Raw genomic sequence first — 19271 nt, 5'->3', positions numbered from 1 at the left:
GTTTGTATTCCTTTTTGCCTGCTTCATTTACTGCATTTTTATATTTTCTCCTTTCATCAATTAAATTCAATATTTCCTCTGTCACCCAAGGATTTCTACTAGCCCTCGTCTTTTTACCTACTTGACCCTCTGCTGCCTTCACCACTTCATCCCTCAAAGCTACCCATTCTTCTTCTACTGTATTTGTTTCCACCATTCCTGTCAATTGTTCCCTTATGCTCTCCCTGAAACTGTGTACTACCTCTGGTTCTTTCAGTTTATCCAGGTCCCGTCTCATTAAATTCCCACCTTTTTGCAGTTTCTTCAGTTTTAATCTACAGATAATAACCAATAGATTGTGGTCAGAGTACACATCTGCTCTTGGAAATGGCTTACAATTTAAAACCTGGTTCCTAAACCTGTCTTACCATTATATAATCTATCTGAAACCTGTCAGTATCTCCAGGCTTCTTCCATGTATACAATCTTCTTTTATGATTCTTGAACCAAGTGTTAGCTATGATTAAGTTGTGCTCTGTGCAATATTCTACCAGGCGGCTTCTTCTTTAATTTCTTACCCAAAATCCATATACACATACTAAGTTTCCTTCTCTCCCTTTTCCTACTGCCGGATTCCAGTCACCCATGACTATTAAATTTTCGTCTCCCTTCACAATCTGAATAATTTCTTTTATCTCATCATACATTTCTTCAATTTCTTCGTCATCTGCAGAGCTAGTTGGCATATAAACTTGGACTACTGTGGAAGGCATGGGCTTCGTATCTATCTTGGCCACAATAATGCGTTCACTATGCTGTTTGTAGTAGCTTACCCGCATTCGTATTTTCCTATTCATTATTAAACCTATTCCTGCATTGCCCCTATTTATTTTGTGTTTATAACCCTGTAGTCACCTGACCTTAAGTCTTGTTCCTCCTTCCACTGAACTTCACTAATTCCCACTATATCTAACTTTAATCTATCCATTTCCATTTTTAAATTTTCTAACCTACCTGCCCGACTAAGGGACCTGACACTCCACGCTCCGATCCGTAGAACGCAAGTTTCCTTTCTCCTGGTAACGACATCCTCTTGAGTAGTACCCACCCGGAGATCTGAATGAGGGACTATTTTACCTCTGGAATATTTTACCCAAGAGGACGCCATCACCATTTAACCATACAGTAAAGCTGCATGCCCTCGGGAAAAATTACGGCTGTAGTTTCCCTTGCTTTCAGCCGTTCACAGTACTAGCACAGCAAGGCTGTTTTGGGTAGTGTTACAAGGCCAGATCAGTCAGTCACCAGACTGTTGCCCTTGCAACTACTGGAAAGGCTGCTGCTGCTCTTCAGGAACCACACATTTGTGGGGCCTCTCAACAGATACCCCTCCGTTGTGGTTGCACCTACGGTACGGCTATCTGTATCGCTGAGGCACGCAAGCCTTTCCACCAACGGCAAGTTCAGTGGTTCAGAAATGCTTCTCATTAAGGAACATAATTCTAATAAAATTCAAATAATGTTTTATAGTAAACATGGCAGCACTAAGTCTTTGAACAAGATCTTGAAAGTGGGCTTTCCATGACAGTTTACTATCTATCTGAACCCCTAGAAATTTGAACTGTACAGTTTCACTAATCAGATGCCCATTCTGTGAAATTAAAACGTCAGGTTTTGTTGAATTGTGTGTTAGAAAGTGTAAAAACTGCGTCTTACCGTGATGTAGCATTAGTTTATGTTCTGCAAGCCATGAACTTAGGTCATGAACTGCACTATTTGAAACCGAGCCAATGTTGCACACAACTTCCTTTATTACCAGGCTATTGTCATCAGCAAACAGAAATATTTTAGAATTACCCATAATATTAGAGGGCATATCATTTATATAAATATGGAACAGGAGTGGCCCCAATACTGATCGCTGAGGCACCCCCTATTTGACTGTACCCCATTCAGACCCCACATCACAGCTATTCTCCACATTGTGAATGATGACCTTTTGCTGTCAGTTAGTTAGTTATATTACTTGTTCCATGGATCATGAACACGATTCTTTCGTAATGATGTGGAACGTGTCAAAGTACAAAAGATTCATTTATCCCAAATAATCTTTGTTAGTCTTATATACGGTACAATTGTTAATACTTACTGTATTTCTTTAGCCTATGTCTAAAAATTCATCTATGGAGTAGAAGGAGTTGTCATTCAGGAATTCCCTTAACTTACTTTTGAATGCCGATTGGTTGTCTGTCAGACTTTTGATATTGTTTGGCACAAAAGGGGGTGAATTATACTGCCACAAAGATTTTTGGTCGCGTGCCAATGTCAAATTCAATGAACGGTAGTGAAGGTCACCCTGTCTCCTAGTATTGTAGCTGTGGACTGTGCTATTAATTCTGAAGTGATCTGGGTTACTAACAACAAATTTCATTAGGCTGTATATATATTGTGAAGCTACTGGCAATATCCCTAATTCTTTAAATAATTGTCTACAAGATGATCTTGGATGAGCCCCAGACATTATTCTGATAACACGTTTTTGTGCAATAAATACGTTCTTTCTTAGTGATGAATTGCCCCAAAAGATGATTCTGTAAGAAAGCAACGAATGAAAATATGCATGGTAAGCTAACTTACTGATGTGCTTGTCTCCAAAATTTGCAATGACACTAATAGCATAGGTAGCTGAGCTCAATCATTTCAGTAGATTGTCAATCTGTTGTTAAGGTAAGAGGTGAACCATTTGTGAGCTACTCCCCATATTCCGTAATGGTCCAACTTCTGGAGCAATATTTTGTGGACAACGCAGTCAAACGCCTTAATTAAATCAAAAAATATGCCTAGCGTTCGAAACCTTTTGTTTAACCAATCCAGTACCTCACAGTGAAAAGAGACTTAGCATTTTCAGTTGTTAAGACTTCTAAAGCCAAACTGTTCATTTGATAGCAAATCGTGTGATATAAAATGATCAGTTATCCTTACGTACACAGCCTTTCCAATAACTTTGGCAAACACTGATGGCATTGAAATAGGTCTAAAATTGTCTGCATTATCCTTTTCTCCCTTTTTGTAATGCGGCTTTACTACTGAGTACTTTAATGGTTCAGGAAACTGACCATTCATAAAGGAAAAATTACAGTGGCTAAATACAGGGCTAATATGTGCAGCACAGTACTTTAATATTCTGCTAGGCACTCCATCATATCCATGAGAGTCCTTAATCTTTAGTGACTTAATTATTGAATCAGTCTCCCCCTTGTCTGTATCACAGAGTAATATTGCAGACACAAATCTTGGAAAGATATTTTCCCAGAAAGTTATATGATTCCCTGTAGAAACTTAAGTTTTATTTAATTCACCAGCAATACTCAGAAAATGATTGTTAAATACTGTACATATATCTGATTTATCAGTAACATACATATTTTTACTATGAACTGACTTTGTCATCGACCTTGTCTGCTGACCAGACACTTCTTTCACAACTGACCATATGATTTTAATTTTATCCTGTGAATTAGCTATTCTATTTGCATACCACACACTCTTTGCCTCCCTAATAACATTTTGTAATCGGATACTATAGCTTGTTTGTGACTACTTCTAACATTTTGATAAAATTCCCACCTTGTTTTACATGATATGCGTATCCCACTAGTCAGCCACCCAGGCTGCCTATTACTGCTAGTACCCCATTTAGAATGTTCTAATGGAAAACAACTCTCAAAGAGAATGAGAAATGTGTTAAGGAAAGCTTTATATTTATCGTCTATGTTATCGGCACTATAAATATCCTGCCACCCTTGGTCATTGACAACGTTTAAAAACCTCTCCATTGCTTTTGGATTAACTTTCCTACATAGTTTGTAATTATATGTGATATTTGTTTGAGTACAAAAGCCTTTTAGTGTTGAAATTTTTGCATCATGGTCTGAAATGCCGTTCACCCTTTCCCTAACAGAATGCCCATCTAGTAATGAAGAATGAATAAAAATATTGTCCATGGGTGTTCTATTGTTCCCTTGCACTGTGGTTGGGGGGAAAAAAAAGGAGATCTACCCATATCCTTTTCCTTGCATCATCATATACAAAATATTGAAGGCACCACATATAACCAATTTCTGGTACTTTCTACAAAGTGGATCAAGAACCCTCTGTAGCTTGAGCAGAAATGAGTGAGTGAGAGAGAGAGAGAGAGAGAGAGAGAGAGAGAGAGAGAGAGAGAGAGAGAGAGAGAGAGAGAGAGAGAGAGAGGGGGGGGGGGGGTAGGTGTGGAGGAGAATGGAACAGTGGCTGTTGTTTGCCGCACAAATGATGAAAATATTGTATGGAGGACCAAGTTTCAAGACTCGTCTACGCACCCTCCCTCCCCGCTCTCCCACCACCACTACCTGTGTTGCAGTCCCATCACAGGTATATCCTATGTTATAAAAGACGGGCTACACATGAAATCAGTTATATCTCGTACAGCCTCACTGTAATTTTTGCACAGCCTTTTAATGTCAGCATAGACACAAATGTCCTGCCAAATGAATGTCAGCTGACAAAAACTGGAGTTAACATCTCAGTAGTAGAACATACTCCTGAGCATAGCATGTTTGACTTTGGCTACTTCGCAACCTGTACCATCTGGATTTCACCCGCCCCCCCCCCCCCCCCCCCCCCCTTTCCTTTCCCACTGCCAGAATCTCTGAAGTACATACATCATCTTTACAACCTATCTTGCATTCCTCTTTACCGCAGTCTCCACTAGCCCTCATCCCATACCCACATCCACCTCTGGTCTCATGCCCCCCCCCCCCCCCCCCCCCCCCACACACACACACACACCAGTGGTTGTAGGCGCGCAGTCCGGAACCGTGCGACTACTACGGTCGCAGGTTCGAATCCTGCCTCGGGCATGGATGTGTGTGATGTCCTTAGGTTAGTTAGGTTTAAGTAGTTCTAAGTTCTGGGGGACTTGTGACCACAGCAGTTGAGTCCCCTAGTGCTCAGAGCCATTTGAACCCCCACGCCAACCCCCCCAAAATAGTGTTTTGTGATCTCTCTCTCTCTCTCTCTCTCTCTCTCTCTCTCTCTCTCTCTCTCTCTCTCTGTCTGTCTGTCTGTCTGTCTGTGTGTCTGTGTCTGTTATCAGTGGATATAGATTTAAAAAAGTATCATTGTGTTTCAGTCCCTCCAAAATATATGGAAGTTGTCAATAAATTGACATTGGCAGATGCAAAGAAGGCTGGTCCTTTCTTGGATGGCTGCAAGGTGAGTTTAAAAAATGTCCAAATATTCTTGTGCATTTATAGTAAGACACTATGAAAATTAAGTTATTAAAATCGTGTGAATAACATAAAATTCAGACATGGCATTTTTAGTCAGGTATGAAATATCATTTATCAGTTGAAAACATTAAATTGTCAGAATACCAGTAATGGTTTTATTTTGGCAGTCCAGTCTCGCCAGATTTGCTATCGTGTATCAGTGTACTTAAATTTTGATATTTCTTTGTACACCATTTCCATAAAAGGTGGCACTTGAAGAGTCTTTTTACAGTGGCAGCTGTAAACAAGCATTGTTCTGACATTTTTTAAAATAATGATAATCATTCACTGTACGTGTGTGCATTAGTATAAAAGTACGTGTTCACCAGTTCGATTTCTACTAGGAAACCTCTGGAGCTTCCACGTGAATGATCATGACTGCCTCCTCCAAACTGTAGTTTAGACTTACACAGAATTAATCAGGAATTGCTGCCAATATGTAAGTCTACTTCTATAACTGTGTGCCACACTATGGTATGCGCCAGAGGGTACTTAGTGTATCAATGTCATTTGTCGTCTAACCTGTTAATAGCAAATATTGCACAGGAAGGAAGAATGTTGGTAATCTTCGTACCCCCCTAATTTTTTTAAGTATTCAGGGTAGTTATAATTAAACTTTCGCTACTCTCCGTTAGCAAGTGTCAGTGTAGACAGAAAACTATTTACCGTATGGGTACCCAACTTTATAGGAATTATATTCAGAGTGTGTGCTGCAGGATTTGAATTGTTGAAGTATTAGTGTCGTGAATTGACATCAGGTACTGGCACTGGTACAGTGACTTAGGATTTAAACAAAAGGGTCAATGTGCATTACAGTTGCAGTGAACGTGAATCTCAAAAAGATGAGCAGGGCTTTAATCATAAAATTGTTTTATCAAAACAACAGCAATAGTGTTGCTACGGCTCTTTGCAATTATCAGTGCATTAAAGGAATACGGAGGGGTCCTCTTTCCACAAGGTAGTTCGAATTAACTGGTGATTTGGGAATTGCTTCTAGTAGAGGCCGATGGCCAATTCTGCCACAGTTTGTTAAAGTTTCTGTTGCCATAGCTGAGAATGTTAGATGTAATGTGTGATCTTCAGGCAGTGCAGAAGCCTGTCATGACACCTGCTCAAAAAGTGCTGTGAACAGTTGTGGCGTGGTATCCATACAAACTTCACATTTCACACCAACTCGGGTGGTAGTCACATTGAGCATGTTGCAAAACGTCTCTCTTGTAGGCTCTGCCACTATTTCTGTTACGGTGTGGCTAATGGCTGTATAGTACTTTAGTAGAGCTGGCCATGATGTCTCCTTTGTTGTCCATGTGGCTTCTCGTTGTCTAAACCATGATTCCTTTGCTGCTCTGGGTCCAAGAAAAGGTGTGGGTTTTTTAGTTATCACTGGACTATCGAAATCATGACGCAGTATTCCACAGTTTCTTTGTATCAAAAACACACATTTATTGTCAAAACTAGATACACAACTACACTCAACCGCGGCCAACACTCAAGTGGCCGAAAACCCATTGTAGACCCAAGATCACGGTCATAAGCTACAAAGAACATAAAATTCCAATATCGATTATTGATCGCAACACCTAACTTAGTATTACCTTAAGCAAAAGCTTTTTTAACATGACTTTAGTGTATAATAAAATAAGATGATGTCTATTTGTCAGTTCCATTACAATAGCCCCCCAAGAATTTTGTAAGTATGAAAATGCGAACAAAATTCTGATCAGAATAATGGAACTGCCAAGAATAAGATTTGAAATAAATTAAAATTTTTAATAGAACTGTTTCCTAAGTAAAGGAACACATACAGTTTTTAACCTTGGAGTAAATGAAATACAAAAGAAGATTCACAATTTTCACATAGAAGAGTCCTTAATGTTGTAGCACTTCACATGAAACCATTGAAAGACTAACTTGTAACTGCAGGTTTGTTTTATTTTCTTTTGTTGCCCACTTTTCACACTACTCACAGTCTGTCCCACATTGTCCATCTGCACGTAGGTGAGTTCCGTTAAAAGGTCTGAGTTCTGCTTTTCCTGCAGTGCGTCTTTTTCCAAAGCTTAGCTGTTTGTATCGCTTCATTGACTATAATGCCATGTTATCTAAAAATCACATACAGAGATCACCTTTTGGTTACATAATGTTTATATGTAAGTACATGGTTAGGATACATAGTTAACCTTCTGGTGGTGGTGGTGGTTAGTGTTTAGCGTCCCGTCGACAACGAGGTCATTAGAGACGGAGCGCAAGCTCGGGTTAGGGAAGGATTGGGAAGGAAATCGACCATGCCCTTTCAAAGGAACCATCCCAGCATTTGCCTGAAGCGATTTAGGGAAATCACGGAAAACCTAAATGAGGATGGCCGGAGACGGGATTGAACTGTCGTCCTCCCGAATGCGAGTCCAGTGTGCTAACCACTGCGCCACCTCACTCAGTAACCTTCTGGTAATGTTTATCTAGTGGGAGAAGTTTACAGAATCTGTCTGAGTAATACTACAAAGTTATGAACTGGTCCAAAAAAAGATTCTTTAAATACTAATAAATTCAATAAACATGTAATACAAATGGGTGTAAAATATCTTATCACAAAGACATTACTCCAAGGATAAAAAAATTAAATTGTTTTCAAAATTAAAGTTACAGGCTGTTTGTTACAAGGGTTCATATTCACAGTAAAAGTGCAAAGGTAGAATCATGGATGAAAGTTTTGAAATGGTACGTATCTATCAAAATTAAAAAAATTTACTGCCCATGCATTTGCAGTGGTTGAGAGAGAAATATACAGTAATTCATGTGGTTTACTGAAAATGATTGTCTCCTTGTAGAGTTGGACATTTCAAGCAGTTACGTGTGTAGTAATTAGGACTCTGCCTTTAAGATTAAAAAAAAAATTAAAAAACTTAATTGTTGCAAGACAGATTTAGTGCTGATTAGTGGCTTGCATTATAAATGATGTCTCAAAAAGTGTGGTGTGAGAAAGTTATTGCACAAATTATCAAATATCAATCAAATTGCATAAACATACAGAAATATCAAGAACTAACATGGCAAGCGTACTACACAGAAAATTCATTGAAAACACTTCATACATTGAATACATATTAAAAAAATAATAAACATTTTAAAGGGCACAAAACTGTGTCAAAATCAGACAATTTTTTATATACAAAATTTCCAGTGAAAAACCTTTGTTGAGTCACCTTTTCACTTTCTCAGACTAGTATTATCCCTTTTGTTTATACAATTCCAACGAAACAATATTCTTTAGCCCGAGAACTTTCCTGGATTTAGGATACACCAAACGGTATGCATTTGGGTGTGGATGCTCTACAATCTCGAATGGACCCATGTATATATCAAAGAATTTCTTTATTTCAGAATAACTCCTCATGTGATTTTACTAAAACATAATCTCCTACTTTAAACTAGGTTGCTTTGATCTTGCCATCATGTCATTTCTTTCTAATTTCCTCCTGTTTTATCATTGTTTCTTTGACTACGGCTTCATCTTCATGCATAGTCATCATTGTGCATGGTGGAAATTCTAAGAGTTCAGTGATAATGTTGTCTGGTTTTAGATGAAACGTAGTTTCATAAGGTGAAAATCCTGTGGAAGTGTGCTGCAAGCTGTTCATAGCATCTTCAAAGTGTCATACATGGTCGTACCATGTAGGATGTTTATGACTGCAATATGTACGACATAAATGTCCAATCTCGCGCATATCCCCCTCAGCTGGGTTTGACAATGGATTATATACAGATATTTGAACATGTTTGATTCCCGATTTATCAACAAAGGTTTTCCAAACTTTTGACAAAAACTGAGAACCGTCATCTGACAAGATTGTTTTTGGTTTCCCAACATTTAAGAAAGTCTCTTTCAACTTTTGTAACTATCTCTGTACCTGTGGCTTTTCTGACAGGATACAACTTGATTAGTTTAGAAAATACATCCACCGTGACAAAAATGTAGCAGTGGCCACTCCTACTCCTCGGAAGCGGCCCACAGAAATCAACAGCGACTAAGTCCAGAGGCTGTGCGGGAATAATGTTTTGCATCTCACCTTGACATTTTCTGTTACTTGCTTTGACTCGTTGGCACTTATCACAAGTTGACAATTATTTTCTAACTTTTTTGGCCATATTGTAGAAGTATATGTTTTTTTGTAATTTCTGCATACACTTCTGTATGCCACAATGACTATAGCTCTCATGAGTATACCTAATTAACCTCTCAGCTTCCTCCTCAGGCCAGCATAGTTTCCGATTATTAGAGTCTTCGTCAGTTCTCCTAAACAGAGTATGTTTAAACACCTTATAGTACTTGTCTAATTTTCCATTGTTCTTTTTCCCTAAACAGCTCTTTACTAATTTCCTATCTGCATCACGGTTCTGGCTCCTCCTGATTTTATCACACAATGATCTAACAACTTTTTCATCTGTGACCCTTTTACTATATGTCATTTTAAACTGTTTTTCTTCATTCTGATCAAAAATTTGTTTCCCCTCCTACTGGTACCCTTGATAGAGCATCCGCAACTATTTTGTCAGTGCCTTTAATATACTTAAGAGTCGAGGGACATGAAAGGGAAGCAGTGGTTGGGAAGGAAGTAAGACAGGGTTGTAGCCTCTCCCCGATGTTATTCAATCTGTATATTGAGCAAGCAGTGAAGGAAACAAAAGAAAAATTTGGAGTAGGTATTAAAATCCATGGAGAAGAAATAGAAACTTTGAGGTTCGCCGATGACATTGTAATTCTGTCAGAGACAGCAATGGACTTGGAAGAGCAGTTGAATCGAATGGACAGTGTCTTGAAAGGAGGATATAAGATGAACATCAACAAAAGCAAAACGGGGATAATGGAATGTAGGCGAATTAAGTTGGGTGATGCTGAGGGAATTAGATTAGGAAATGAGACACTTAAAGTAGTAAAGGAATTTTGCTATTTGGGGAGCAAAATAACTGATGATGGCCGAAGTAGAGAGGATATCAAATGTAGACTGGCAATGGCAAGGAAAAGTGTTTCTGAAGAAGAGAAATTTAACATCGAGTATAGATTTAAGTGTCAGGAAGTCATTTCTGAAAGTATTTGTATGGAGTGTAGCCATGTATGGAAGTGAAACATGGACGATAAATAGTTTGGACAAGAAGAGAATAGAAGCTTTCGAAATGTGGTGCTACAGAAGAATGCTGAAGATTAGATGGGTGGACCACATAACTAATGAGGAAGTATTGAATAGGATTGGGGAGAAGAGAAGTTTGTGGCACAACTTGACCAGAAGAAGGGATCGGTTGGTAGGACATGTTCTGAGGCATCAAGGGATCACAAATTTAGCAGTGGAGGGCAGCGTGCAGGGTAAAAATCGTAGAGGGAGACCAAGAGATGAATACACTAAGCAGATTCAGAAGGACGTAGGTTGCAGTAAGTACTGGGAGATGAAGAAGCTTGCACAGGATAGAGTAGCATGGAGAGATGCATCAAACCAGTCTCAGGACTGAAGACCACAACAACAACAACAATTTCAAAGCTGAATTGTTGTAAATACAATGCCCATCTTGTAAGCCTGTCATTATAGAGCTTGCATTCCTGTATATAGCTTAAGGCTTTATGATCAGAGTACACTATTACCTTATGTCCAAGTAAATAGGTCCTGAATTTTGAAAATGACCACTGTATGGCTAATAGCTCTTTTTCTGTTACTGTATAGTTCTTTTCATGCTTCAGTAACATTCTGCTTGCAAATGCAATTGTAGCATGAACTGTCTCCCCATTGACTTCTTTTAGTTGAAATAATTCAGCACCTAGCCAATAATCACTGCTGTCAGTATGTAAACCGAAAGGTAAATTGAAATCTGGTCTGTGTAACAGGTTCTGGTTATTCAGTTCCTTTTTTATTATGTCGAAAGCCTCTTGACAATCTTTACTTCATATCCAAACAGTATCCTTCTTTAACAAGTTACTTAGACAGGGTGTGTTTAAGCTTTGTTTACTTACAAATTTTCTGTAGAAGCCACATAGCCCATAAAATGATTTCAGTTGTTTTCTGTTACGGGGTATAGGAAACTCTGCAACAGCTTTAATTTTGTCTGGATCAGCTAAAATTCCTTTTTCTGGTATGACATGTCCCAAAAATTTTAACTAGGGTACTGCAACTTTGCACAGTCCTAGTTTTAGTGTCATTCCCCCGCTTCTAAGTTTCTCACACACCTGTCTTAAAAGCCCAACATGCTCATTCCAATCTTGTCCAGTTACTAAAATGTCATCTACATAAATCACTAATTTGGATACAAGTTTCTGCCCAAGCACATGGTCTAAAGCTCTAATGAATTCTCCTACTGATGAGTTCAAGCTAAACGGGACTACACAATACTGATAGCAACGGCCATTGTAAAGAAAAGCAGTGTATTTCCTAAATTTGGGTGCCAGGGGTACTTGGTGAAAGCCTGAGGATAAGTCTAGACTTGACATTAATTTCATGTCCTTAAACTTGTGCAACAGCTCGTCAATGTTTTCAGGGTGGTCTGTTTCCCTGTATAAGATCTTGTTTAAAGGCCTGGAGTCAAGAACTATTCTCACTCCCCCATCCCTCTTTGCCACAACTACCAGTGGGTTGTTATAAGCACTGCTACTCCTTTCAATAATGCCACACACTTCCATCTTATGTAATTCTTTCTCAACTGCTGTACATTTTGCTATGGGCACACCATATGGTTTTATGAAAAATGGGTCATGTGGTCTTAATAGCAAAGTACATTCGTAACCCCTAACTTTCCCTGGAATGTTGCTAAAGACATCAATGTATTCCCATAACAAAGACTCTAGTTCCTGTGCAGTAGAGCGGGTTCGTGACAATCCGATGGACAGCAATGACATCCCAATCAGAGAGGTATGTTTGGATTTCTGCATCAGTCAGACCATCAAGCAGCCTAGTGTAAATAACACGAGAGGAAGAATTCAGCATTCAACAGACGTCGACATGAGCAGGAGAGTTGTGGAGGAGTGAAGCTGCTAGCAATTATTGTGCTTGAGAATCAGAACTAGTATTCAAAGGCGAAGTACCATTTCGTAAAGGAGAGCAGTATTTCATAGGACCAGCAATTGCATCAACACCTTTCTGAATAATAAATGGATTTACCACAGCAAAGGACTGACTGTTTCCAGTACATGAAGCCACGAGGAACCGTGCTGCAGCTGGAAGGCTCTATGAATAGTTAGCCTTATTTCGTTTACATTTAGTAGATGTCGACTGTGAAGATGATGTTTGGCTCATTACAAGAAAATCCCCACGATTCCCGGCGTCTCCAATGGTGCACTCCTTCCATCTGGGGGACCCCCTCCAAAGGGGTCGCACCCACCTTAGGTGATTGGGAGGTAAGACCTGAGGTGCAATCAAACACCTGACAGAGGGACCAATTGGCAATTTAGCTCTTCAGTTAAATTAACTTCCTTATTGACAGTATGTCTTGTGTAATTCACATGAAATTTGCAAATAAGCATTCTGAGTGGCTTCCTATTGACAAATATTGTGCACAAGTAGGTGCAATTAATCATGCTGAGCAGACCTGTCTAATAATTGAGTGGGGTGCATGATTATACAGTTAATGGTGATAACAAGGAGTATGACGCTCAGGATGGAACCCCGAGGAACATCACTTCCCTGGATAAGAAAAAGCTGAATACACGCATAGCATGAAAACTTGGTCTTTTAAAAATTCCTGGGGGAAATTAGGAATGCAGCCAAGGAAGCCCCATGTGTAGAGATACGAAGGATACAAATTCTCCAGGTGTTGTAGCCTAGTATAGTGCATGATTATATTACAATATAAGTGTGTTTTCAACAATGCATTCTGGTACATAAAATATTTTACAAAATAAATTTTTGCTAAATAAATTATTGAAAAAGCCCTTGTCTTAAAACAGAAAAATTCTCTAAAACCTATAATGTCATTAAAACTATTACTGGCACAATGGATAAATCTCTAGAAACAGGCTGTTACTCGAAGTAGGTGAAATGAAGAGCTAAACTTTTTTCTGGACGCTAACTAAAACTCTGACAATGTAAACTAAAACATAATATCTTAAAATATTTGTGTATACTAGATTTCTTTCTTGTGGTATGATAACTGGACTGTAGTCTGAACTATTAAGTGCTGGATAAGTGGCATAAGGAAGTGTATTTGCAGAAACAGACATTCTCAACACAGTTTGTACAGTCATTCGTCAAGAAAAAAATTCTTATTAATAAGCTGCAGCTGGAAAAAAAGAAACACCTCTATTAGCAAAATGTTGAAAAATCTGATGTTCCTCCAATAAATCTAACTTATAACCTTTCTAGATTTTTTTGAGTTTGTTCAGAATTTAACAAATGCTCTGAGTAGGTGGAATATGTACATCATCATCTCAATAGCCTAGCAAGTACTCTTTATACTTTGAATGCCCTTCCAATCTGTCCTACATAATGCCCCTGATAATTATTCCAACAGTCTGTAAACACAGGAGTTGTTAAAAGGATCTCCTTCTACCCCAAGTGTGCTTCTGATTTTTTGGCAGAGAATGTGACCTCACAGTCATATTTTTTTTTAGATAAGAGGCGGCTAATCCTGCATGACATAATACCCCAAAAAGCTACGGAAATAAACTTTTTGTTTTCCCTTTTCCTTTCTTTTATTATTGCCAAGCATCGAACATTTCTTAGCTGTTTTATTACTTATGGTCTGGTGGACAACAACTGGCTCATAGCCATTATTACTCGCAATCATTTCGTTCAGCTTAATTTCTTTCTATAGGTAGTCAGGAGAGAGATGTTTTTGCGGCCTCACCGTACAGGATGTGCTTCATTATTTTCAGTTCCTGTTTCTTCCTTTCTTAAAGGAAGACACTGCAGTCCGTACTCCAGAAATGGTGATCCCTGGAGTCACTTTCTAGGAGATGAACAACCAGTTCAAGGGTTTCATCTCAGTCCCACAAGCAGACAGGGAAATAAAGGTCCAGCCACACAGAGCCCCGCTTACCTGGATGAGTCTAATACAACTGAGGTGCAGCAGTTTCCCCAGAGGCTGCCTACTAGCGCACCGCACACTTTTAGACAGATAAGGCTTTTTTTTAAATAGAGATTTTGACCATTCTTGTAATCTGGATAGCTACAACAAGATTCCCACACTCTCATGGTCATTGACTTATGCCCAGAGCTTAGAGTTACAAGAGGAATGGTGGGACTTACCAGCCCCCTCCCCCCCCTCCCTCCCCCTCAGGAAAGCTGGGATCAACAGCACCACTTCTGTGGAAGTACTAAGCATGGTACTCAGGATATATTCAACAGCCAGCTGCGACGCACGGATGCACGCCAAGACCTTAGGATCCTACGCAGTGCCGTAGGGGACCGCACCGCCACTTCCCAGCAAATTAGGGACACTGTTGCTCCTGAGGTATCGGCGAGGACCATTCGCAACCGTCTCCATGAAGCTGGGCTGCGGTCCCGCACACTGTTAGGCCGTCTTCCGCTCACGCCCCAACATCGTGCAGCCCGCCTCCAGTGGTGTCGCGACAGGCGTGAATGGAGGGACGAATGGAGACGTGTCGTCTTCAGCGATGAGTCGCTTCTGCCTTGGTGCCAATGGTGGTCGTATGCGTGTTTGGCGCCGTGCAGGTGAGCGCCACAATCAGGACTGCATACGACCGAGGCACACAGGGCCAACACCCGGCATCATGGTGTGGGGAGCGATCTCCTACACTGGCCGTACACCTTTGGTGATCGTCGAGGGCACACTGAATAGTGCACGGTACATCCAAACCGTCATCGAACCCATCGTTCTACCATTCCTAGACCGGCAAGGAAACTTGCTGTTCCAACAGGACAATGCACGTCTGCATGTATCCTGTGCCACCCAACGTGCTCTAGAAGGTGTAAGTCAACTACCCTGGCCAGCAAGATCTCCGGATCTGTCCCCCATTGAGCATGTTTGGGGCTGGATGAAGCGTCGTCTCACGCGGTCTGCACGTCCAGCACTAACGCTGGTCCAACTGAGGTGCCAGGTGGAAATGGCATGGCATGCCGTTCCACAGGACTACATCCAGCATCTCTACGATCGTCTCCATGGGAGAATAGCAGCCTGCATTGCTGCGAAAGGTGGATATACACTGTACTACTGCCGACATTGTGCATGCTCTGTTGCATGTGTCTATGTGCCTGTGGTTCTGTCAGTGTGATCATGTGATGTATCTGACCCCAGGAATGTGTCAATAAAGTTTCCCCTTTCTGGGACAATAAATTCACGGTGTTCTTATTTCTATTTCCAGGAGTGTATAACCGGAAAACTGTCTGCGACCGTCAGATTCATGCTTTGCAATTGTTCATTAGCTTGTAAGCGGGCTGCAACAGTCTGATTTAAAGCTAACGTTTGTTCCATCATTTGTAACAGTGATTTAATGTCGGACGTCTCGCGTTCTGATGTATTAAGACTGATCCGCTACTTTGACTGACTCAATTTCCGTTTTTATCGGTGTGCCTACGTCCCCAAAGACTAACAAATTTTCACAATCCTGCTCGGATTCAGCACCACTTTTCTCTTTCACAATGGTCATTTTCGTGAAATTTCACACACAAAATAATAAAAGGAATAAACAGCACAACACAAATGTACTTATCTTTTCTGTCTGGGTCCTCACTTGTGTGGTCTGTCCACTTTACTGTTTCGTTTCGTCTCCCTTGACTTCCATGTATAGCACTTCTCTGTACCACGTGGCCATTAGACTTCTGCAAAACAGATTTCGCCAATCCAGTACATATAAATGTCTTAATCCTGGCTCAGTCCCCAGTTGTCACGAACCCGCTCTACTGCGCAGGAAAATTTATCTCCATAAGGACACCGTTACGGTGTGGCTAACGGCTGTATAGTACTTTAGGAGAGCTGGCCATGACGTCTCCTTTGCTGATGCTGCTGAGTCTGTGTTGTCCATGTGGCTTCTCGTTGTCTAGACGATGATTTGTTTGCTGCTCTGGGTCCAAGAAAAGATGCGGGTTTTTTAATTATCACTGGACTATTGAAATCATGATGCAGTATTCCACGGTTTCTTTGTATCAAAAACATACATTTATTGTCAAAACTAGATACACAACTACACTCAACGTCGGCCAACACTCAAGTGGCCGAAAACTCGTTGTAGACCAAAGATCACGGTCATAAGCTACAAAGAACATAAAATTCCAATATCAGTTATTGATCGCAATATCTAACTTAGTATTATCTTAAGCAAAACTTTTTTAACATGACCTTAGTGTATAATAAAATAAAATGATGTCTATTTGTCAGTTCCATTACAGGGTGATGAAAAAAAGTAGATGCATTCTTAGTGCCCACATGCTCTTTTTTCTCACTTTTAATAGAGTGGTGCTTCTGTTAAAGATCAAAGCAGGCCATAAAATTATGACAGTACATTCCAAACCCGATTCACTGCTACCAGTGTCTTCATTCCAATTGCACTTGAGAGTCCTGTCGACACCTGGCCAAATGTGTAATCTGTGCTAGGTATGCTTAAGAGTGCTAGGTATGCTTAAGAGAGTCATTGCATGCCGCCTCCTCCCCACTATATCAACTGCAATGGTGACTGTGCTGCCTCTTCCCGAGATTGTCCCATGTCTCTTGCTGAGTGGTCTGCCCAGGAGGTCAGGGTGAAGGAAAAAGTGCTTTACCTGGCCGCTCGCGAGTTGTTGGCTACTCAGAAACTATGGGTTCCACCGTCTGGCACATACAGTACTGTTCTTGCTGCACCTCGCTCCTCGTAGGACATGGCCACACAGACATGCGACCTCAAATCTAGCACTGCGCTTTTGAAGCTGCCCAGCATCGTGATAGCATCCCCGACTCCCCTCCAGCTGTGCAAGAAGCCACCAAACTTGAGCCACATTTGGCGAAGTCACCTGCTACAGCAGGCCAGAAAGGAGAAAAGGAATACTCCCGCAAAAACTTCCTGTGTCCCTCCAGCCAACAAACATCTGAGTCTTCCTCTGCCAACTGGAACAGCTCCCAAAAGTCAAACAAAGGGAAACAGTCTTCTCCTTAGCTGACTTGGTGATCGTCTTCAACGGTATACAGTACATGACATAGCTCCATGCAGTATAATAAATCAGACTTTCAAAGCAGTGCGTTCAATTAACAATATAAATATTGCAAACTTTAGGGAAAGCCTACAGCAGCTAGACTGGGATGAAGTGTATAAGGAACCCGATGCAAACTTGAAATATAACTTATTTCACAATACATTTTTAAGGGTATTTGAAAATTGTTTTCCCAAGAAAATAGTTAAACATAATTCCAAGAAAACATATAAAAAACCTTGGCTAACTAAAGGAATAAGAATATCTTGCAACCGCAAAAGAGAACTGTATCTAACAGCAAGATGGAGTACTGACCCCGAAATTGTTCAATATTATAAAAACTATTGTGCGGTACTAAGAAAAGTTATTAAAAAGTCCAGAAGCATGTGTATCATGTCTGAGATCAGTAACTCTGATAATAAAATTAAAGCAATTTGGAATATTATTGAAAGGGAAACAGGGCAACCAAGAGCACAGGAAGACTTTAGTGCAATAAAATTGAATGACAAGTGCACTAACAAACAATCAGAAATTGAAAATATTTTGAATAATCATTTTTTAAATGTTGTGGAGAAAATAGGATCTAGATCTTCACTAGAAGAGGCAAGGCTATTAACAGAAGAGGCCATACCTGCACAGTTTGAAACAGCTGTAATTCCACCAACCTCTCCCTCTGAAATCAGTAAAATAATAAACTCACTGAAAAGTAAAAGCTCTTACGGAATTGATGGCATTTCCAGCAAAGTACTTAAAGCTTGTTCCCCACAGATAAGTAGAATTCTCAGCCACGTATGTAATAGCTCTTTGGAGCAGGGTGTTTTCCCTGATAGACTGAAATATGCCATTGTAAAACCATTGCATAAAAAGGGGGATATGTCGGATGTCAACAACTACCGCCCAATCTCTCTTCTGACAGCTCTATCAAAAATTTTTGAGAAAGTAATGTATTCAAGAGTAGCCTCCCATATTTGTAAAAATAAAGTACTAACAAAATGTCAGTTTGGTTTTCAGAAAGGCTTTTCAACAGAAAATGCTATATATGCTTTCACTGATCAAATATTAAATGCTCTGAATAACCGGACATCACCCATTGGTATTTTTTGTGATCTCTCAAAGGCCTTTGATTGTGTAAATCATGGAATTCTTTTAGATAAGCTAAATCATTATGGTTTGAGTGGGGCAGTGCACAAATGGTTTAATTCATACTTAACTGGAAGAATGCAGAAAGTTGAAATAAGTGGTTCGTGTAATGTTAAATACATTAATGACTTACCATTCCACATTGATGAAGATGCAAAGTTAGTTCTTTTTGCTGATGATACAAGTATAGTAATAACATCCAAAAACCAAGAACTAAGTGATGTAATTGTAAATGATGTTTTTCACAAAATTATTAAGTGGTTCTCAGCAAACGGACTCTCTTTAAATTTTGATAAAACACAGTATATACAGTTCCGTACAGTAAATGGCAAAACTCCAGTAATAAATATAGAATTTGAACAGAAGTCTGTAGCTAAGGTAGAATTTTCAAAATTTTTAGGTGTGTCCATTGATGAGAGGTTAAACTGGAAGCAACACATTGATGGTCTGCTGAAACGTCTGAGTTCAGCTACGTATGCTATTAGGGTTATTGCAAATTTTGGTGATAAGAATCTCAGTAAATTAGCTTACTATGCCTACTTTCATTCACTGCTTTCGTATGGCATCATATTCTGGGGTAATTCATCGTTGAGTAGAAAAGTATTCATTGCACAAAAACGTGTAATCAGAATAATTGCTGGAGCCCACCCACAGTCATCCTGCAGACATCTATTTAAGGATCTAGGGATCCTCACAGTAACCTCACAGTATATATATTCCCTTATGAAATTTGTTGATAATAATCCAA

At 39.8% G+C, this 19271-nt stretch overlaps 1 protein-coding gene across 2 annotated transcripts in view; it reads left to right on the top strand.

Moving 5' to 3' along the window:
• LOC126284798 (DNA topoisomerase 2-binding protein 1-A-like) overlaps positions 1-19271 on the top strand; it is a 290604-nt gene that overhangs the window by 100237 nt on the left and 171096 nt on the right. For both annotated transcript variants that reach the window (XM_049983964.1, XM_049983973.1), the window contains exon 8: positions 5153-5235. In XM_049983964.1, the coding sequence (XP_049839921.1) occupies positions 5153-5235 (83 nt within the window). The remainder of the gene's footprint in view (positions 1-5152; positions 5236-19271) is intronic.

This window comes from Schistocerca gregaria, chromosome 1 (assembly GCF_023897955.1).
Source record: "Schistocerca gregaria isolate iqSchGreg1 chromosome 1, iqSchGreg1.2, whole genome shotgun sequence".
Classification (NCBI taxonomy): Eukaryota; Metazoa; Arthropoda; class Insecta; order Orthoptera; family Acrididae; genus Schistocerca; species Schistocerca gregaria.
This window is presented reverse-complemented; position numbering and strand designations above follow the sequence as displayed.